Raw genomic sequence first — 24,211 nt, forward strand, 5'->3', positions numbered from 1 at the left:
CTGACTTGTCCTCTATTATTTGAGTTTGTGTGATCCATTTTTTTATGTTTGCATTTTGATTGAAGAACATTTTTAAGGTTTTTATTAGGGATGGGTTGTTGGAATAGTTGCATCACCAAATACCTCAAATAATGAGCTTTTTTCACTACATATTTGATATTCAATGACACATAGTTATCAATTATTCGAATTTGGAATACATATCACAGATCATTTGTGATTCAAATTAAATCCTTCGACAATGGTCGGGTCTTACATGAAGGTATGCACATCATGTTAGTTCAATGCATGAAAACGTATCATGAAAATCAAGCATTAAAATATGTATAATGCTGATGACTCCACGGGATCAACATTAAGAAGAATTTACGCATACTTTCAAATGCACGCGACATTGGCGTATTCCAGTGTAACACTCTGTTGCATGACAAAATTTACGTTTTACAAATTTTAATTTTAAAGTAATTGTTAATGGGGAACTTGCATGGGTCGTCGATTGCTATAAAAACTATTTTGAAGAGGTAAAATGGATACATTAGCTCGCAAAAATACCTAAGTTCTCCATTCATCATCAAAAGAAATTAAAAAATTTACTTTAAAATCGAGAAAAATTTCTCTGAGCTGACCGCAGCACAAAGACACCCGAGCTCTGCCAAAGCAAATCGTGACATCATAGGTGCCTAAACTGCCGTCGGGAGTTGGGAAATACACTGAGCGCATGCTGAAAGCAGTCAGTAGCGTAGCTGCATGTCCGTGAGTTGTGTGAATAGAGAGCATTTGAAGGTAGACACCATAGCCAAAAAACGCAAAATACGTCTAAGCAAGAAATGAAAATAATGGAGTAATACGAGAGTGGCGTAATTAATTTATCTTCCTATTTGCTCTTCACAAAAAAAAAACAAAAGCGCCCGAGGAATGCAGATCACGAAGAGTTAGAAGCATCTTTGTTGGTGTGGTTTTGCCCACTTCAATCCGCAGGAACTACTGAGAAAGGGGCTATGCTTAAGGCTAAAGCGGAGTATTTCAGGGATAGATTGAGAATCGAGAACTTCGCGTGTTCCTAAGGTTGGTTATACTAATCCGAAGCATGAAAGTGTTATCCCTCTTCATAATTGCTGGTGATGCCTGCAGTGTAAATGCAAAGTCATGGAAGAAAGGACTCCGATCCTAGCAGAATATCTTAAGAAGTGTTCCCCACATGATATAACGTAGATGAAATGGAACTCTTTTTACAACCTGCTCCCCGACAAAACCCTTGCTGTACGAGGTGTTTCTTGCAATGATGCTTTTAGATGCAGGTAATGCGCTGTTAGCGATGAAATATGTGAAAAGCTGATGCTTGTGCTTTTAGTTTATTTAATTAAAAAAATTCTGCATTGCTTTTCAAGTTTTGCAATCATTACTGAGAATGTTAAATAAATAAATTCATTTTTGTAAGTTTTTTGGCCTTAGGGTCCATCGGATATGTATGCTTTTTCATTTCTTTGTTGCATTTCTTACCCATGCATGTTATGTTAGTCGCAGTATCTTGCAGCTTGCTTTTGTTTTACGTAAGTGACATCAGCATAATATCTGTGTCATATTTTTCGTGAAATAATATCAAGTTAATATCTTTTCTTATATTACCAATTTTAATTCAAATCCTTTTATTGCAGTGCCGCGGTACAATCAGCATATTTTTTCGATGAGGTCAGACTCAAAAAGGAACTTTTATTTGAAACTTAGGCAATTATAATCACATCTTTATGCATGCTTAGCAAACTTTTACCATAGATAATGAGGATATTGGATGATGGAAAAAGTTGTCCGAGGCAGGATCGTTCTACAACCTTCCACTGTTTCCGTCTGCAGAAACAAACGCGATAGGTTATTTCACATAACTGTTGCGTAACGTACAGGAACTATATACATACACCAATGGAAGCATTTGAGGCATTTAGTAACCGCGATACAGTTTTATCAGTAATTGTTTGAATTTTCTTAGTAAAATACCAAAATAATAGAATGATCAAGTAAAAGCACTAATTAAGTAGACAGAAAAATGGCTGCGTCTGTTGTGCATTGGCATAATGATTGAAAAAGCAATGCTTTGCATGATTTTTATTCAGCACAGCGATGATAAATTGTTTGAATAATTGTTATTAAAGTAAGGAAATTTAGTGATACAAAAAACATCGCCTTTCGTCTGAATTTATGGTTAAGGTCGTCAGATAGAAATTTCTCTGTCGCCGCCCCAATCCTGTTTCTGTACAAGTGTTCTCATTAGGTATTATATTGGCTATTATATACACCCATGTCTCGTATAGCGCAAGGGATGCGTTCCTTGGGGTCTTTGCACTATACGAATTTGCGTTATACGAGAGCCTTTTAACATTGGGAAGATAGGGATGCGTTCCTGGTAGCTTAGGTCTTGGGTATTGAATTTCCTCTAAAACATATATATTCCCATAAATAGCCTTAGAAAACATTATTTATATAAATTTTTATGGTTTAAAACATCTTTAAAGATAGTATGCACGCATTTGAAGACTTTTATTCCCGTTAGAAAAATTCTTATGTGCTTTTGAAATTCCCTCCTGTCGTGCGGGTGGGCTAACATCTGCTATCTCAGGGGTTCGTAATGCATTGCCGGGAGTTGACGATTTTTCAAACCAGTCTAAAAACAACTATTGTATCACTCAGGCCCTTTTGTCGCTCATCGAAATGACAGGCAAATGCTACTTTGAATGCCATTTCATAGCTAGCGGAGTTTATGAATGATAAATCATTTTAATTTGAAGTCCTGCGAGGCATTAGCAGCTACGTGAAACAGTCTTTAAATGCCTTGAAACCTGACTCAGGTTTTCCTTCCCTGAAAATGAATGAACGTGAATGCATTCTTTTCCAAAAAAAATATCGTCTCGTCAACACTAAAAACTAGTTGAGGGGGAAAGGAGCCACTTTCAATCACAGCTTGGAGTTCATCAGAAAATGTTGTGGTGACTGTGCTATCAACACTTGCAGATTCATCTGATATCGCCGCACTGAAAATACCTGCTTGCTGTTTAAATTCTGGAACCAACCGGAGCTTTCACTTAATGTCTCGGAGCGATTACCACTCTCGTCTTTTTGTACTGATTCACTATGAACTTTCCATATGTGTAGACCGCTTGGTTGAAGCTGGTGCGGCTGAGGTCACTGATGTTTCAACTTCGTCTTTATTCAGAATAAGGCATCGTGCGTTTAAACTTCCGCGCAATATCGCTTTGACGTTCCCCATTTTCAAAGCAATTGACCTATATCAATTTCTCTTCTAGGTTTATGGTTTTTCTTGATAAATTCTTGATTTTTCTACCCGCATTCCTATTTTTTGCCATTTTCTCTTGGTTTTTACTCTGCATGGCTCTATCGAAATCACCTTCTACTGCTGAACTGTATTCTTGAGACGCAGAGGGCCTATGACTGCGGGGAGGGAACGAAGCTATTGTGTTTGAGACTTTATAGCGGACCCTCTTATATGTTGATGTTATTCATGCGCAACTCGGCCACCGCTCCATTTCTCCCCTGTTAATACCGATGACCTTGAAGGCTTTAGCGTAGACCCTCTACCTGGAAGTCAATCGCCCGATAACCTATGACAGCAAAAATTACATCTCAACGAGTATTGCTTAAAAAAAACTCATTTCCACTAGCCCGACGCTTAATTAAGGATCTAAATTAACTCATTCTGTTAAGTAGACGAGATAAATTACTTCGGTAGGCCGGCAATCTGGACCCAACGACGAGTAATACTTTTGTCCATTGCACAGCAATGGAATTCGATTAATATATAAACAAAAAAAAAGATTTGAGGCAAGCAATAATATTAATATGCATAAAATGATAGAAATTTCGTGTGCACTTAGCGCAAGTTCACGTTTTATCAGGAGAGCGTTTAAGATTTTTGATTAGGCTACACTGCGTTGCAATGTTTCCCCGAGGAACGAATTTGCGCTATATCGAAATTGCGCTAATCGAAATTGCGCTATACGAGATATGGGTGTACTCCACCTCCAGTAAATCGACAATTTGCTAAAGCGAGTGTTCATTTGAGCACCGTAAGGTCTCGTTTTATCGAGGTTACACTGTATCTGATATTCGAGTGAGATATTTGGAAAGAAATTAGGTATTCATGTTCGATATTCCAATTCGAGAAAAATGCTATTCTCTCTAGTTTTTAGTATGTAGACTTGGGCCGATACCAATTTTTCCAATACCAATATCGATACTTCAATACCAGGGTGTGATACTTTAGTGATAATTGCCTATACCTTACTTACACGTCCTATATTGTATCGTTGAAGGTTCTCATTCTTGAGGTAATCTGAAGTCAGAAGAGCTATGGTGGAAGAATGGTCAATCATAGAAATATTTTTCTGGTAATTTATTTTATTACACTAAAATTTCAGTTAATCATTGGGGTCATATTTTTCCTCTATACCCTCTTGCATAGTTGGTGAATACTCAAGATTCTTTTTTAGAAATATGAGCTGTTGAACATGTTCAGCAGTTAAGCAGGTTCTTTTATCAGAAACCATAACACCAGCCATTGAAAAAAAAATTCAGAAAACACTGAACCTGCAGGTATACCCAAATAGCATGAAGCAAGATGTCTCAGTTTTCTAAATCTTGTCTCATGATGCCAATAGGTCAGAGGATCACATTGAAGGGTCTGTGTGGTTTCAGAAAAATACATATCACTTTCTTTTGCCTATCCATCTTCTGTCGAAAGTTTAGGAGTTTGATGTACAATATGAGTTTCAGTAACCTGAAAGAAATAAATTTATACTATGCAATAGGAAAACTTATTTAATCTGTCTAAAAATCACTGGAATCAGTACAATTATGTCTTCAGTGTCAAATATGTTAAATTAACTTCATTATCATCATAACTATTCGTCATCTACACCAAAAATACATGGGTTTACTGTAAAAGTACTTAAATTATTTAGTTAAATATGCCCAGTATTCAATCATATTACCCAGAATAAGGTCATCATCCTTACATTATTACATCCTTATCTGATTTTTGGCCAAGAGAGTCTTTTCTTATTAAACTACAAGATGTTATATCTCCTTTATTAACTTCATTTAACTTTATTTTTAGCAGCTTTTTTAAATTATTCAACTGCATTGTTATAAAATTTTTCACCATTTATCTTGGATCAAGTCCAGTTTGCCAACAGATATGGCTCCTTTACATCCGAGCTTGTCCCGTCATAACGCTTTTCCAGTTCTCTTAAATTATCATTTGCCATACCCTTCACATCCTGTACTTCTGTGAAACTCCTCATTATGGCTTTTAAACTTTCTATCAGTGGCTTAATGTCAGACAGGCATGTTTAATAGGAGCTTATTGTTTTTGCTGCCTGTTGAGAAGGTGTCAGCACTTCTATATTCTATTCACTTTGCGTTTGTGAGTGAGCTTTCGTGAGAGTCTGGACTCTCTCAGAGGGCTTTGCTGATGGGGGAGGGGTAGCACTGAGAGATAGGAGGAGCGAACTGAACATTGCCAAATGTACATAGCTGCCCTACTTTGAAAACGTGTGAGTCATGGGTGGCCACAGGTATTTTGGCCCCGGCACCAAGACAATATACCCACTCATTTGGAAGGTATTGAGGACAATCCTTTCACAGATGCCCATGACATTATACATATATAAATATTCAAGTGTGTTAGTTTGTAAATAAATTAATATCCAATGCAGTTATTAGTTATAAAGATCCTCGTAAACATTAGTAATTGCCATTAAAAATATTTACACAGCTTGTATTGGAGTGTTCATGTATAGTTTTCTAGAAAACTGCTGTGATTACATGTTCCTCCATGTCAGGGAGGCTTGTGGGTAGACGGAATTACCCAAAACGACAGAGCACCTTGCTACCCTCTGAGCGACTCTCTAGGTGGGAAGGGTAGGTTGCAATATGCACCTCGGTCGCCCCCATTACAAGCCATTCGATGGAAACTTTCCTTGCAGGCACTCACATCACACAGGCTACACTCGCTGTGGAGCCTTGGCCTTGGGGTGAAAGTTTTCATGCTTGCATTCCTTTCATCATTCAGTAATTTCCTATCATCGTTGAAAACACATTGGCATGTGTCCTCTTTCAATTGAATGATATGTTTTGAATTGACTTTTGAATCTTTCAGGACTTCTGATGTCACTGCAAATGCTGGGTATGGAGGAGATGCTAATGGGGTTAATGGATGCTAGAGACCAAGAAGACAAGGCTGAGTTCAAGTATGAATGTGCTTGGCGCCTGGGTTCTTGGAATTTGCTCTCAAAGTTTGCAGAAAAAAAACAGCAGTCACTTCCGTTGTTTTTCCTTGAAGAGACTCCGAAAACCAGCATCATTTACAAAGTTGATCACCATAAGATCAATGCCGAATTCCATAAAAATCTATTCCTCGGAATACGGTCTATTCGCAATGGGAAGTACACTGAAGCAATGGGTGAACTTGCTAGTGCAAGAGGATATGTGTTGAATTCACTTGCTATCACAAGTTTAGAGGCTTGGCAAGGTGTATATTCCTCCATGTGTCGCCTTCACGCGTTAAAGGAGATAGAGCAATTTGCATCTGCCTTCAAGGATAAGCAGGAGCAAGCTCTGCAATTTGTTCTGAGTGAATGGGAGGCCTCAGACATTATTACTCAGAAACATTTTCAGCGCTTGGAACCAGTGATGGCTCTGAGGTTATCCCTTTTGAAGCAATGCTGCATCGAGAACAACCGAAGAGCAGTGCCAGTAGAAATTACCAACCATGCAATTAAGGCTGCCTCTGTCTTTCAGCTACAGTTAGGGCATCATGCAAGGGAGGCAGGGATGTATGCCATCTCCGAAAAGTACTTGCGTGCTGTTCGTCAACTTCCCTTGCTCTCAGAGGACCCATTCTTACAGTCAAGACTGAAGTTGGAAGAGGCTCAATTATTTTGGACAAAAGGAGATGCTGACGTAGCTCTCGTACTCATTCAAGATGCCATGGATTGCCTAAAATGCGCTACAATGGACCAAGCTGGCGCAAGGCTGGTTGCTGAGGTGGCCACTGTTCATGGTCATTGGGTTATGAAAACTCACTCCGACAAAGCAAAGGTATCTATATTCACAATAGTAATGATTTGTTCAAAGATCATTATGAATGAAGTAGGGCACAAAAATTACATACATGAGTAAGCTTATTATTCCATAAATGGTACACAATGGATATGTACAGTCACTTTCAAAAGTTTTAGGACAAAGTTTGTGGCGCCACTTCTGCATCTCAAGAAAATTTAGTTTCCCTTACTCCATTTGTTTTCCTTGCTCACGCACTGCAAATATTTCGCTTCCATGTGAAGATATATGAACAAAGAGGGAGAAATTACTCGCTAAATTTATCGCTTTGTTTCGATCTTTGATGGATTTAATGATTAATTTCGTGTGCATACTCTGTGTCCTTGCTCCGGTTTTCACTGCTGGTATGATATTATGTATTACAAAAACGTTACCGTCAGAAATCGTGTGGCGTAGTGGAGTAAATGCGACGTCGTCATAGTGAAGGTTGTTGGATCGATTCCCCTGCTCGGAATTAAGATCTCAACATTTTTTTTCCTTGGTAACTCCTTTTGTATTTAATAATGGGTTTCAAATAATTTAAATTCGCTGTAACCGTTAAATACTTTTTTTAATGGTAAATGGTAATATACAAGTTAAGAATTGGGCAAGGGTTGACGTATCATTTTTATGGATTGCTAGTACACATTTTGAACGTTAGGGATTTGCAAAAGGGGTAACCGTAACCCGACGGTAAGGGGCGCATTCAAACCCAGCGTTGGTATTAACTTAGTGATTTTAGATTGGCGATGAAGGGTCATACATAGCAGTTGATTATTGCATTAATTAGTTTAGAAAGCTGTTGATTATTATGATTTTCTGCAAAGAGCACCATGCTTTATCACACGTCTCTTGAGACGGGTGATAAAGCACAGTGTTCACCACCACAAACCTCAGTCTAGGGATTCAAAATAGAGCTTCGAAATTAAACTTTTAAACGCACTATTTATAAAAATTCCCTGGTCAAGACCCCCGGTATGGGCTTCCCCAATATTTTTTTATGAGTCGGTACCCCTGCATATATATCATAGTTAAAGATGGTGGAAATAAGGAATTCGCCGATATTTGAATCCTCTTTCAAGTACTGTGTTAAGGCGAACGACAAGTAACTTCAATTGCGCGTTCAGAGCACGTTAAAAAAGATAGGGAGTAGAGAAAGCTGGCATCGGCTTTCTCTTGTTCTTAACGAAAGGCGCCAAGGGTCTGAACGTCACATGCGACGGACAGATATTTTGTACTTGCAGTGCTACCCACACACCACACAGGATGGGAATGACATTCAACAGAAAAATGTCCACCACCACCAGATTTTTGAAAAAAGCCCTCGGAGAGAATTACCTATGCACTGTCAAAACGAAAATCTGTCTCCGTGAAACCCCACTCATGCTATACACTTACCGTAGCAGGCACATAGCGCTAGAGGGTAGTAGAGCTCAATAACCCACTACAACTCTTAAATAATTTCAAGTTTTTCTAACTTAACTGAGAATCGTTTAACAGATAAACCTTTAAATATTGAAAAATGAAAACTAAAGGAATGAAGTAAATTCTATTACCATGACAAATTATAAAATTAATCCCAGGTAAGTTAAATTTGTGGATATCAATCATCTCTCCCCGAATAATCAAATAAAAATGACTTAAAGTGAAAATAATAATTAAATAAATAATCAAAAATAATTACTTGCGAACCCAAAACTTATGGAAAACTTTAAAATTGATAATTTTATTGCCGTGTTTTTATTCAGTACATACGCATAAAAAATAATTGTAAATTTTCATAACATCTTTTATCGACCAATAAAAGTAAAAAAATCAAAACATGATACAAAAATGGCAAAGCTTGCGAAATTATTCTTCGGAAGGCGTAAGCGTTGGTTTTATCTAATTAATAGCGAGAAATACCGCCATTATTTTCTATGACCGCCTCCAGTCTGGAGCTCATAGAACGAACTAAATTCTTGCACACCTGAGGACGGCGTCCAATCGATTGCCTTATTTGGCGCACATGACCAATTTCTTTCTGTGAATTTTCTAATTTTTATGTTTTAACTTATCAAAATTTAGACATTGTGGTTTTATAAAACAGTTAATAAAGTCCAAATTGTGGCGAGCCATTTATAACTCGGTTTGGTAAAAGTGCACTCCGTAAACGTGCCCCGTATGTAAACGAACCTGAGTGTACACTACACATTTGGGTTTATTCTGCACTAGCACCTTCTGATATACAACAGTTTTTGCTTTGTTATTAGACGCACGAACAAATGAAGCGGATAGTTTACCAACACTGAACATGACACATATAATTGTTCATGAAAAAAACATGGATTTCCTAAATTCAGACTACAAACACTCAACGGTTGACATAGTAATTAGCTAATCATCATCGCGAATGAAACACGAAGCCGAAATTTGAATTTATTTTAACCCTAAGGGCATATCAGATGGGATCATGGGAATCCTTGGAATGAGAATATCCTCATCTTTTGGATTGCTGATGTCTTCTGTGGAGTTTAGGGGGGGGATGTTGAAGGGGTAGGTGGAGGTGAGGGGGAAATGGGGAGGGATTGGCTGGTGGCTAGCAATTAGCGACGTTCAGCCCTGGCGGTTTGAACGCTGTTTCCACCCAGGTGTGCTGGGTGAATTTTCTGGCAGTATTTCGATTTAGGAAAGGGAAAAGCACTGCTCGAAGGAACTATTTTGTGTTGGAGTACTGGTTCAACGAATGGGGGGGAATTGGTGGAGAGGCGATGGTTGTTCATTCGAATGGATACTGCCGTGGTGCTTTCTCCAATGTAGTTGGCAGGGCAGAAATTGTAGGATAGTCGGTAGATGGAATTAAAGGAAGAGTTTATAGGAAAAAGGAGAAGAGGAAGATTTGTTGATGACTGGTGGGGAGGTGGAGCGAAAACAGAAGCAGCACTTGCATCTTGGGCGGTTGCATGTTGAGGAGGAAGAATATGGGGGGGGGGGGAGTGCGGGGGAGAGAGGGGTGGGTGGATCGGAATATTTGCGCACGTTGGGTGCCTTTCTGTAGGTGATAGAAGGGCGGAAAGGGAGGAGATTGGAAGTACTTTGGTTTGCGCTGATGATGGCGTAGAGGTCTCTTAAGATATTTTTTATTTCTTAGGGCTGTTTAGGCCTTCTTCTAATTCATTGGATAAAATTCTAGATTGTGCATTCGCAATAAGGTATAATATCAACAGGTTTGGATTTCCGCTCGCCATACTGAGTGGAGAGCTGCGTCAAACCAATCCTAGGATTGTTGACCAGTGATGATGATGATTATCAGCTCGCCGATTACTTGGATGAATCCGTTCTGACAAATTAGTTGGATCTTTGCATTGATTGAAAACTAGAAAACACATCCAACGCAAAACCCAAATTAAGTAGTATGTGATGATTATAAAGGCTATTTGCTGTATGTAAGTCAAGTTGGACGTCATATAATGACACACATATCACCCGTCTCAAGGTACGGGTGAAAAAGTATGGAGCTCATTGCAGAAATTCATAATAACCAACAGCTTTCTAAACTAATTAATGCAATAATCAACTGCTATGTATGACCCTTCATCGCCAATCTAAAATCACTAAGTTAATACCAACGCTGGGTTTGAATGCGCCCCTTACCGTCGGGTTACGGTTACCCCTTTTGCAAATCCCTAACGTTCAAAATGTGTACTAGCAATCCATAAAAATGATACGTCAACCCTTGCCCAATTCTTAACCTGTATATTACCATTTACCATTTAAAAAAGTATAAAACGGTTACAGCGAATTTAAATTATGTATTTGAAACCCATTATTGAATACAAAAGGAGTTACCAAGGAAAAAAAATGTTGAGATCTTAATTCCAAGCAGGGGAATCGATCCAACAACCTTTACTATGACGACGTCGCATTTACTCCACTACGCCACACGACTTCTGACGTTGAGGATTTTGTAATACATAATTTCATACCAGCAGTGAAAACCGGAGCAAGGACACAGAGTATGCACACGAAATTAATCATTAAATCCATCAAAGATCGAAACAAAGCGATAAATTTAGCGAGTAATTTCTCCCTCTTTGTTCATATATCTTCACATGGAAGCGAAATATTTGCAGTGCGTGAGCAAGGAAAACAAATGGAGTAAGGGAAACTAAATTTTCTTGAGAAGCAGAAGTGGCGCCACAAACTTTGTCCTAAAACTTTTGAAAGTGACTGTACATATATGTAGTAATATACTCTTATGTTTAAGGTATTTATGAATTGGGGCATGATAACCATAAATGATGAAGGAAACATTGATTTCAGTAAACTATGTTTTTGGTATGTTGCAAGTAATATCAGTAATATCAGTAATGGAATGATATGAAGTTTGTTAAAGTAACAACTACATTTAGCAATTATTTTTTTGATAATTTTGACTTTTATTGTGCTTCAGTTCAGGTTTGTGGTAAAAGTTGCTTTTGCATTCTGGCTTAATTTTTCCTCATAAATCTATAATGTGTCTTCACTGTTACGCCACTTGACTTGAGAACTCGGCTGTTTTGCTCTAGTAGTTTGGGATGCTTTCCTGGTCAAACATGCTGTCAAGGCCTGTAAGTTCAGAAATCTGCCGACAGGAGGCGCTATCATGGAGCTCATGCAATAACATCATTTCTAAAGTCAATAAGTCGTTTTAATGCCTTAGCCTTGGAGTTCCAGCTTTTGTATAGGTAGCAGTCACTATATTACTCGACTTGGTTACCGAATACTTTTTGACAGCCGCAGCGGCTGACCGTCTTCTGACCTGGTGGCATAATCAGAGTGTGCCACAGCATCGCTCATACTTTCTTTATATGCCATCTTTCAGCCTTTTTGAGTACTATGCATGTCCGATGTTGATTTTAGTTTATTCCCTTGTTGCGTTTAGTTTCCTTCTTGAACTAACAGAAAAGGGGTTAATTAAATGAATAGTATGGTTGATTAAATGAATTGAGACTTAAAGAAAAAAATTCTTGGTCCTTATAGCTTAAGTTAAGTTCTATAATTCGTTCGCATTGCCCACTTGAATTCCATGAAGAATCAAGATCCATAAAAATGGTATATGTATTTTAATAAAAATTCCCAACGTTCCTATATCTTTAATACCTTGGCATTAAATTTACTTGTCCTGCCACGCAGGTTTTTTACGCAAGACAATTTTCTGCAGGAAATAATACTGTAACATAGAGATGTGGAAACCTGCTGCCTGAGCATTTAGAACAATTAGTTTTTCTGCATGAGAATTTGAACGGATCAAATATTACATGATTCCTTTACGTACTGTAACCTGCCATCCAAAGGGCCCTCTCATCCCACACCAACCTCGCCCCAAGGAGGTGATTATTATTTTAAAAAGGGCAAATATTAACTAAATGACAAACTTCTGGTAGGTGTTTGGGCTCGCCTGCAAGGGATATATGCATATGACTGCGATTAATAAGAGACGGATGACCACCTTACATTATAACAAAACAATTTATTGAATCAACAAGATCAGCCAATCGGGCTGGACAGAACAAAAAAAAACTTGAGACTTGAAAAAACAAATAATATGAATAAACTGCCCTCTTCCGTCTAGGGCAGAGAGAAGTATAAAAACCACAATAGTACACGCGCGCCTATAGCACATTCACCGGGATGGGGAATTTCACTTCTGGGGGGGAACAGTACTTAACGCAGCCGGGTGACCACAGCTCCGTGGTGCCGATTCCTCCTCCTCTGGTCTCCTTCCCTCTCCTCTACTTCCACTTTTATCCCACTGCGTTGTCACTTTTGTACACTTGCCACCTTTTCCATTCCATACCCACCTCTTCACTCACATGTCTGTCCCTTTTATACCCTCTCTAGGGTTTGGCGGCATGTGGAACTCCAAATTCGATGCTAATGCTGACTCATCGGAATTCGATAGTGCCCGCGAATTTAAAAAAAAAACAACATACATGTGCACTAAGTGGATAGTGGCTATCCGTTACAGTACATAATATTTATTGCAATTGTACCAATGTCATTACAGAGTGATCTTCTGAGCAGTTTGGCAGTAATTAAAATTTTGACACATGACTAGAGGTAAATTCATTTCAATTGTGCTTATTGAACTATTTAGGACACATTAATTTTCAATCACCTCCTAATTTTGACACAATTACTATCAAAGGTCCTTTATGAGGGAATTGGAAAAATGAGAATTTGTTGGAGCATGCATCGATGTATGTATTGCCTAGTTCAGGAATTGCCATACTCGACTCGATACTCACAAGTAGTTTTCAACTGGACTCGATACTCGACTTGAGATCAAAAAGTACCACATATTTGCCCATCCCTAATTATACTTAATACCTAATTAATTTTACCCAGATACTCATCCCATGTCCAGTTGAATCCTTCTTAAGCCTATACAAATACTTTTGTACTATACAAGTTGGATGTGAGTATTCTGTTGGGGAAAACAATATCTGCCATTGGGATAAGCCAGTCTTCAAATTTGCACATAGTCACGGATAACTGCCACGAATTAGCAAGCGGCTGAAATAATGCTGTGGTTAAAATATTTGAAAAAAATCAAAAGATCTCGTGCAAGGGTGCGCAGTATATACGTCCACCACGTGGATGCCACTGTGTAAACACTGCCACCATGGCCTGCGGTGAAACTCAAGAGGTGTTTGGCCGCCAACTCTTGAGTTTTGCTAACGGTCATAGCCTCTTTACCACGTTTGGCAATTATAACTGTAAAAGTACACCCATGTCTCGTATAGTGCAAGGGATGCGTTCCTTGGGGTCTTTGCGATATATGAATTTTCTTTATACGAGAGCGTTTTAACATTAGGAAGATAGGGATGCGTTCCTGCTAGCATAGGTGTTGGGTATCTAATACCCTCTGAACTATATCTATTCCTATACATAACCTTAAAATACCTTTTTTATATAAATTTTATAGTTTAAAGTATCTTTAAAGATAGTGGGCACGCATTCAAAAACTTTTATTCACGTTTAAAAAAATTCGTACGAGCTTTTGAAATTCCCTCCTGTCGTGCGGGTAGGCTAACATCTGATATCTCAGGGGTTCGTAAGGCATTGCTGGCAGTTGACGATTTTTTCAAACCAGTCTAAAAGCAACTATTGTGTCACCCAGGCCTTTTTGTCACTCATCGAAATGACAGGCAAATGCTACTTCGAATGCCATTTCATAGCTAGCAGAGTTTATGAATGATAAATCATTTTAATTTGAAGTCCTGCGAGGCATTAGCAGCTGCTTGAAACAGTCTTTACGTGCCTTGAAACCTGACCCAGGTTTCTCTTCCCTGAAAATGAATGAATGAGATAGTATTCTTTTCCAAAACAATATCGTCTCGTCAACACTAAAAAGTAATTGAGGGGGAAAGGAGCCACTTTCAATCACAGCTTGGAGTTCATCAGAAAATATTGCAGTGACTGCGTTATGAACACTTGCAGATTCACGTAATATCGCCACACTGAAAATACCTGCCTGCCGGTCAAAATTCTGGAACCAACCGGAGCTTTCACTAAATGTCTCGGAGTGATACCCGCATTCCTATTTTTTGCCATTTTCTCTTGGTTTTTACTCTGCATGGCTCTATCGAAATCACCTTCTACTGCTGCACTGTATTCCTGAGACGTAGAGGGCCGACGACTGCTGGGAGGGAACGAAGCTATTGTGTTTGAGACTCTATAGCGGACCCTTGTACGTGTTGATGCTATTCATACGCAACTCGGCCACCACTCCATTTCTCCCCTGTGAATACCGATGACCTTGAAGGCTTTAGCATAGACCCTCTACCTAGAAGTCAATCGCCTGATAACCTATGATGGCAAAAATTACGTCTCAAACCGAATTGCCTCAAAAAAACTCATTTCCACTAGCTCCATGCTTATTTAATGATCTAAATTAACAGCTGTCATTCTGTTAAGGAGAGGAGATAAATTACTTCGGTAGGCCGGCTATCTGGACCCAATGACCAGTAATATTTTTGGCCATTGCACAGCAATTGATTTCGATTAATATATAAACAAAAAAGAAGATTTGAGGCAAGCAATACTATTAATGTGCGTAAAATGATAGCATTTTCGTGTGTACCTTGTGCAAGTTCACGTTTTATCATGAGAGCGTTTAAGTTTTTTTTATCAGGCTACACTGCATTGCGATGTTTCCCCAAGGAACGAATTTGCGCTATATCGAAATTGCGCTATACGAGGCATGGGTGTATTTTACTCTGCTTTAGTTACATACTCACACACTGATTCAGTTGCATACATTGGCTATAAATCTGTCAAAAAAATTTTGTGTCACCTGTGAAGCTCTGAGGAAAACTATTTACAACTTCTTTTGATGACCACTGAAAAAGTAAATTTAGAGTAAACATTACCTATATGTTCATAACACACCTTACACTCATGTTCCATCTCAAACTGCAGGAACTTCTCTGCTTTCGAAAAAATCGACTTCTTTAATTTTCTTTTATTAGGTTTAACATAAAATTGATTTTTGAAAATTAACAGAGCTATTTTACAAATTCTGGTAAAGAACTCTTTGATGGACACAACAAACCCTCAGCATCCTAAGTTATTCCCGGAAAATTTCTTTCCATGATTAATATTTGATTCCTGTCCTCATTTGTTTTTTCTCAGAAATGTTTTTTCTTGCAGTTTATGCATCCATGTTTAGCCAATAGCCTCTTAAGGAGATATCCAGCAAAGTAAACAATGGAGCATTGCTCCAGAGTTAAAACATCTTGATTCATTTCCATAGCCTTATATGAGACAAATGATGAACCACTTGAGCTGTCATCTTCTTCCTCCTCTGTCTCTTTCTCCTTTTCTGGCAGCAGAATTAGAACAGTTTTCAAAAAACTCTGCAGCCAACATCCCTCCTCATAGATCCTTCGTACTAGTTCGAAAAACCTTCTCTTACCATCCATACCTAGATTTTTCAGAAGCTCACTCGAGATATTGTCCACGCCCACCACTTTCCCACCCTTCATATCACGAAGGACTCTCTCGATTTCCGCACTTTGAGGCCTGTTTACCTGGTACATTAACAAGTACGAGTTAATGTCTTAATTTATGAATGCATGAATGAACATGAAAATGCACTGTGTAACCACCAAACTTGTGGGAACATATGTTCAGAAAATAGAACCTGATCTAATTTGGTTCAAGCATTAGTATGTGTTTCCTTCCAGTCCACAAAAGTCAGTCATGCAAACTGACATTAACTACATAGTAGGTCTTAATGTATCGTGAAAAGAGGCCTTAAGATCCCCGGTCCGAGATTTCCTCCTCCACTGCACTTTCCTCCTCTAAATTCAGTCTTTCTGGTCTATTCCTGCTATCGTATAGATCCTCAACACATTCCTTCGATGTATTCTGAACCTTGTGTAGCTCGATCACCATCCTTCTATCTTAAGCGTTAACTTTTGAAATAGATTGCCCTCTTTTGCCACCCGATAGTGACTTTACCTTGGCATATAACGCACCTACCTCTCCTTCCTTCTGAAACTTTTCCATTTCTTCATACAGTCTTTTCCCCCATGCCTCCCTCACCCTCTTAGTTTCACGCCATAATCACTTATTAATTTGCTTGTTCATACTTCTGCCCTGCTCTGTGCCCACGTTCTTCCAATTCCTTCTTTCCTCCATTTCTTTATCATTTCCACCACAATCCACGGCTTCTTTATCCTTGTCCTCTCAACATAGCCAATTGACTTATCAGCCGCTTTTATTATTCCAGTTTTAATCTTATCCCATCCTGCCTCCATATTCTGTGAATTTTCATTCTCCTGGATACTATTTTCCACAGGTTCCTGGTATTCTCTCCTCATACTCCCCTTCAGAGCTTCTACATTACATTTCCTTGCCTCCCTAATTTTCATTAGTTTTTTTTTTTGTCTAATGGCGGCATTTCATAAGCACTAGGTTGTGGTCTGAATCCGCATCCACCGCAGGGAAGCTGCGAGAGTTTTTCACATTATTCCCAAACCTCTGTGTTACTGTGATGTAGTCAAGCTGAAATCTCCCTGTATCCACTGGATGTTTCCATGTTTACCTCCATCCATATTAATGACTGAACCATGTATTTGTTATGAATAACTTGTTTCTCCTGTAAAATTCTGCTGCTTTCTTTCCCCTGTTGTTTCGAATTCCTAATCCAAATTCTCCGATGTCGTCTCCATCCCTACTGAGGCATTCCAGTTCCCCATAACTATGCATGTAGATTTTTCTTCCCTGGTATCTCCGTAATTATTTCCTCGAGCTGTTCATACTCCCCATCTACTTCTTCCTCTCTATGATTTCTATTGGGTATGTACACTTCAACCAACACAAGATGGTTGGTGGCACCTCAATTTACACCACCAATTCCTATCGCTTACCTGATCTATATCTACCACTCTCGTACCGAGCTTCCCATTTAATACCAAAGCCACCCCTCGTTGACTTTCCTCCCCACCACTATATAACCCAATAATCGTCACTCCAGTAGTCCCCACGATCCTTCCACCTCACTTCGCATAATCCTAAGATATCTATCCTTCCTTTCTACATTTCCCTTTTTATATTTTCTAGCTTACATGCTGTCTTCATTGTCCTCAAGTTCCATGTCTCTACATTTGTTGATTTTCCTGAGCGGCTGCCCTTAAAAAGGTATCCGTTTCAGACTATACCTCCCCTGTAATTGCTCTCCCATTCATCATAGTACATATATAAAATATAAATTGTGCCTGTGCAAATAATTGTAGCATAAAAGTGGTGCTCAGCAAAATGAAACTCACCACCACAAATATCATATCCTATTTGCTACCTGGTCCTTCAAACTCCATGTCATGTGACATCTAGCTCCGAAAGCAAAGAGGAAACATAGCAAACTGCCTGCCTACTTTATCAGCTGATCCTGAACAGAGAGCCTGGCTGATGTAAGCCCAAGGAAGCCTTTGGAGCCAGACGGGGAGTTAGGAAAAGGGGAGGGGGGGGGGATGGAAGGAGGAGAGGGCAGAGAAGAAAAGACGATGGTGAATGAGCGGTCTCTCGCCTCTTGCTTGCTGCTCTGGGGCCATCTATCTGCTCTTTCAGAATTTAAACTCTCAATACCATTTCTGCCTATGCCGTATCTGGCATGGTTGTCTCTAGTATACCCTTACTCTATGGTATTTCCAAGATTTATGAGTGTGATGACATTCTGGCATTGATTCGTTCGTGTTAACTTTCTTTTTATATCACATTTCAAATCAGTTTTATGTTATATAGAATTTTAACTGCATTTATTTATATTTATACCATTTTTTGCATGCTGTTATTAAATAAAATATGTGCCATGAAACAATAAAGAAATTTGGGGTACATATTCATCTGGCAAGTCTGAAAAAGTTTTGTTTTTGATTCATTCTGAAGCAGTGCCACTTACAGCACAACAGTAAAAGCACCCTGTACTTTTTTGTGAATAATTATTTTGCTAGTATGCTGGTGATATGTCAATGAAGTGTATTGTTCCAATGTATTACCGTTAACAGCAAGGCTATTGGGGGGAGGGGGTTCAAGTCCCCCTCTCTCGAATGTTGAGAAGAGACAATGAGTGACCGCCCCCTCGCCCAAGTGAATGCCTTCTCCCCCTTCATACCTCCTGAAATATTTTTCTGCCTTGTTTAACACCTTGAGCATCTAGATTAATGTTTGTGGCTTAATTTTTTGGAGCTGCAAAATGGAATAAGAAAATTCACTGGATGTGTTCCACACTGGCACCTCTATTCAACCATGGCTTTGCATTATGTCGTCATCAAGGTGTCAGAACATGAGGGTGTCCTAACCATGGTCAGAAATAAAGTATCAGTGTGGAATCGCCGGATGAATTTTCTTTTCCTTGATCATCATGATGTAGTGTTGAGAATTTAATAATTAATTGCATTTTATTTATTTTTCTCTTCAACTAACCCATTTTTCTGCTGACCTTTTTCTTTTTTTACTTCATTCCAGACTACACTCTGTAAATACTTTGCCCACGCCATGGATATCTTAACTGAGCACAAAATTGACAAGGAGTCCGAGGAGTACTTGAAAGCCATCAGGGCCATGGCAAAGTATTCTGATGAGCAGTATGTACTTGCTGCAAAGTACGTCACCTCTGATTCTTTTTCTAAGAAGCAACATTTTGCCAGCCGCTCCATGTATGTTGTGTCTGATTATACTGGTGCCAGAGGCATAACTAGCGATGAGAAGCGTGCACTTCAGATGTTTGAGAAACAAGCTAAGCTGGATGAGCAAGAATTAGTGGCTTGTGAGGCTGAAAAGACTTCATACCTTGAGATAGCTCTCTGCTATTACATCAAACTTCTCAAATTTAGTCCTGCAGTTGAGTTAGACGTTGTATTTCGCTTTGTGTCATTGTTCCTTGAGAATTGCTCTGATACGGAGTCGATTTTTAACGATACAGAAAGCATTCCAGCCTATAAGTTCATACCGGTCATCTCTCAACTGCTCCCAAGGATAGTTCTCTCCAAGGGAAAATGTTCAAGGACTCTGAAGAACATTGTCGGTAAGCTATTTTATGTTCTAATATTGTCTTTTTAAGTATTGGCAACCTGGATGCCAACCATTTTGTTTATTTTACTTACAGAGAATTGTGCTGTATTCCATCCACATCATGTGTTACCCCCAATATTTGCATTGGCGTATTCCCTACAGGAGATAGACAACACAAAGGGGAGTGATGCCTTCATTACTGACACCCAAAAGGTAATACATACTAGAACTATTCTACTCATTACCCTCCTTTTATGTAAGTTTGGAGGCAAAGATGCCAGTATAAAAGTTTTAAATTATGAGGAATTCCCATTATTTTGTTTTGTGTAGATAAAATCTCTTGTGCCATTATTGCCACATTTTTATTGTCACTATCGTGTCTGTTTGTTTGTCCATCCGGGCAAAATATTGAAACCCAAATTTTAACCACTTTTGGATTAGCTGTCGACTTGACATTGTTAGTATAGAACGGAACAACTTGACTGTGCATTCTTACGCTGTTCATTAGTCTTCAGAGGCAGTATGAGCCACAATTTTTTACAATAAATATTTGAAGTGGTTGCTGAGCTACATTGTAAGTTTCAAGGATTTTAATTCTTCATAATGGTTCAAGGTGTTCTTTGGAGCTGCTGACAATGCGTTTTACTGTGGATGAGAGGATTGCATGTTCAAATCCTGGCACTGTGGCTACTTTTTCCTTATATTTAAAAATTTTTGTACAAGCTGGCTTTTTTCATCTGGAAAGACATGGCACACTCTTCAAGTAATGGGGCTTGGATATCCAAGTTAGCACAACTGGCAGTTCTGAGAAATTCTGGCCTCCATGAGTAAATTCAATTGTAAAGAGCCTTAGTCATCATGAAACACAACCGTTTGCTCCAAAATGTCCAAAATGTTATTTTAAAAATTTAGAAACTCTTTTATTTTTGTACTTATTGTGTATTTTTTGCTTATATGCAGTCACACTGTGAAATAGCTTTATAGTCAATTATATAATATACCTGATTAATTTATGCCCAAATATATAAAAACAAGCACATTCATTTCATTTTAGAAACAGGCAAGTTTTATTCAGTGCTCCGGCAGAAGGAAAGAATTTTGAATCCCAGGTCAACCCAATCATTTCATGGGGAAAGGTTCTGCATGGCACTTGAATGTTTAATTCATTGTATTATAGAAATGAGAGCAGTGTGTCAAAATATCTGGCAAAAAATTTCATGGAAATGTGTGCGCAATGCTCTATTTAAGGAGACAGAAATGAAACTAAGCTCTTACCTCAAAACGTAATAAAAATGCAAAAAAAGCCTAAAAAATTTATCCTGCGCACATGCTATGTATTCAATGCAATTCTTTCCCACAAATCAATCTAAAAATGTTTTCAATGTAACGAAAAATTCACCAAGATGGAGACTTGGAACTGTGGAGGCTTGAGAAGGATTTCCTCAATGGACATGGTATTGTTCAAAACATCAATAGTTTTAATGATGGAAGGAGCTGTACAATATGATAAACTAGGTAGAATATTCAAGTGCCATGCGGGACCTTTTCCCATGGACTAATCAGCTTGACCCAGGAATCAAAATTCTTCTATTCTGCTGGAGCACCAAATAAGAACCTCTCACTTAAAAAATTTTGACTTTTACTTTTTCTGGGATGCTCTTGCAGGAAGCTCAGAGCAGATGGTACAGGGTCACTCATGTGATTAGTTTATCTTCCACATTAATGTCATAACATTGGCAAAGAGAAGGAATTTGGAATATGCTGGCAATTATGGGGCATGATAAATTTGGAGGAAACGCATGACTTGCGTGGAGAAGGGTTGGGAAATGGTTGAGGGGCAGATTGTTGAAAATCCAATGTTCAATTCATTTAATGCCATGTAATCACCATGAAGTTGTTATTGTCTCGGCTGCTCTTAAAATTTACCTTAAACACATGTCTGTGTGCACAGAATCATGCATGCTTTGCAAACTGTTTACTATTGTACAGATTACTAGTTTCCCCTGCTCCTTTTATTAGTGCCCAAAAAAATTGTGTAGGGATATTTTAGAATGTAATCATGACGGCTGGGTTTTTAATATATGCAACCCACATCATAATAATGTAACTTCCGGTTCAAAAACACTAAAATATAGAAAGGTAAGTCAGAGTGTTTTTTTTGTTTGTTTTAAATGTTTGAAAGTGATTTTCAGGTGCTTTGGCTTTGGATCTTTGTCTTTAAGTAGAGGTCATATGGAGAAGTTAAAGGATGAACTGATAACTTTTTCACTGAAAAAATTAAATTGCTTATTGTATGGCTCGATATGGTACCATTGGAGGGATAGAAGGAGTTAAAAAGAGAATGCCATCAATCTCCTTCGATTAGGCTTTTATTCAAGCAGTCTACACTCAACACTCGTCAATGCTGCCCGATGCCTAGTATCATACGCCTGTTTGCTTTCTCTCAGATCTCCCCCCACTCTGTCGCCCCACGATGCATTTTTCTGCCGACTGCCAACGGTGGTGCGTGGGTGGCGTGATGTGTAAAAAGGAGGAAAAGTGGGGAAGAATCCCCATTCTGTTGCCCTTACAATTTAATTTTAATTGGTTTTGAATTCCATATATTTTGGTGTTATCTAGTTCTAATGCTATTTGTCTGAATACCCAATTTGGGCTGGAAATTCCTTCCTCTCAGTCATGATGCCAACTAGCTATCCCTATAGTCCCCTGAAGGATTCCAAATATTATTCTTAATGTAGTTTTTTATCTCGAAATATAGACTGGTGATGAAATCAATCCTTGTCAGTTATCCTCAATGGACCACGGATTTGCATTTCATTTCATTTTCCTCTTTTTCTTTCTCATTCATATTATGTGTGGACCTCAGTACCATGTATACCCTTCACAACATCGTCCATTCTAATGAAAATTTCACTTTTTTCTGGTAATAATGCCAGTGTTAAAACGTTGTTTCATTAACCTTACCTCAATTTCACTGTATCCTGTTTAGCATAATAAATTTCTGGTGGTCTTTTTTGATTTTGCGTGTACTCTGCAATTTAAAATCATATCTTGCAGAATAACCAGAAAGCTGCCCAGCGAATGGTTGGTAGATTTCGGTCGAATGAAAAGCTAACAGAGCATGTGAACGAACTCACTATTCTGTGGGAAGCGCTGATATCAATGGCGTATTACCAAGTAGAGGATACGAAGGTTGCTGGTAAGTAAAAAATTTTTGTTTTTATTTTCTGTAAAGTTTTCCTTCCTGTTCATGTCATACGGAACAATCCTTTCATCTGTAGCTATTATCTTCAAGTGATTCATTGGTTGTGAAGATCCCAATTTTTAGGTGGAAAATTTCTCTCCATTTTGCTCATTTATCTTTGCTTTTGTGTGGTAAATAAGTAATTCAAAGAAAGTTGATGGTAAAACCTTGTTTGTAAAATGTTGAAATATTTTTCTGAATAGTAACAAAAATTATTTTGATGCTTCTAGCTTCTATTGTCTTTGAAAGTACCATACAAACTTTTTCAATCTCAATTTATGGAAGCAAGTGTTAAACATGCATTTTCAACATATATTTTTTGCGATATGAGGTGGTTAAACAGGTACCTCCATGGATCTCACACGCCAATTGATAAATATCATTATACTTACAGGGCTATTCTGTATCTTGGGGGTGCAATATTGTGCTGCCGCTTATGATTATGAAGGGTATGATTACGATGTGCCGCTGTGATTATGAAGGGTATTCAAATTTGTTTGAAACCCTCTACTTTGTTCCCTGTTGCTTAAAAATTCCCCCCCCCCCCCTGGTTTTGGACCCCCCCCTAACGAAATTCCTGGCTACCCCACTGCCATCGACTGAATTCAAATTTTCCTCAAATGCACGTTTCCCCCTAATTTTGTCACTTTCTCATTGCACACCGACTTGTGTTTCACCTGAAAATGCTTCAGTATGGTGAGGTGGAGATAGCGCTTCCTCGCGATAATTTCACGCCACAGTGCACGCACTTGGCATACGTCATTTCTCTGTATCTCAATAGAAATGTTTCTACACAATGAAAGAATTTTATATCAGTATATCATTAAATTGCAACTGCACAAACACCAACACAATTAACAGTATTTAAAACAGCATTAACAACACGTGCCGTTTGATGAGGTGCTCGACGGCTCAGCATAAGGAAGGGGTGGGCAGCAGAAGCGCGTAAAGGAGAGGTGGAGGGGAAGGTGTGCGCTCCCTCAGAGTTTCAAGCAATGAGGCTACAAATGAGGGAGTCAAGGACGAACAAGTCAGATCTTGCTTCAGTGACATCATTGCCTTCAAAGCGAAGCTGGGCTCGCTCCGTGATATATGCAGTTGGCATTTCCAATCCATCTCTACTTGTTTGAGGGGTTAATGCTGCGCTTGTTTCTTTGAAGCAGTTTGGACAATGTTGCATATTAGTATAGTCTAATTGTAAATTGAAAACTTAGTGGCAATGAATTAGAGCTGAAAAATAAACAGAAATATCGTCAGGAATGCGTCTAATTCTTTTTTTAAATCTCGTGCATGTCATCCAATTTTCGAAGCTATCGA

General features: G+C 38.6%; 1 protein-coding gene across 1 annotated transcript in view; it reads left to right on the top strand.

Moving 5' to 3' along the window:
* LOC124170798 (serine-protein kinase ATM) overlaps positions 1-24,211 on the top strand; it is a 182,773-nt gene that overhangs the window by 128,345 nt on the left and 30,217 nt on the right. Inside the window, exons 34-37 of the mRNA XM_046549763.1 lie at positions 6,170-7,110; positions 19,105-19,663; positions 19,745-19,863; positions 22,708-22,849. Coding sequence (XP_046405719.1) covers positions 6,170-7,110; positions 19,105-19,663; positions 19,745-19,863; positions 22,708-22,849 — 1,761 coding nt within the window. The remainder of the gene's footprint in view (positions 1-6,169; positions 7,111-19,104; positions 19,664-19,744; positions 19,864-22,707; positions 22,850-24,211) is intronic.

The sequence above is a fragment of the Ischnura elegans genome, chromosome X (genome assembly GCF_921293095.1).
Source record: "Ischnura elegans chromosome X, ioIscEleg1.1, whole genome shotgun sequence".
Taxonomy (NCBI): domain Eukaryota; kingdom Metazoa; phylum Arthropoda; class Insecta; order Odonata; family Coenagrionidae; genus Ischnura; species Ischnura elegans.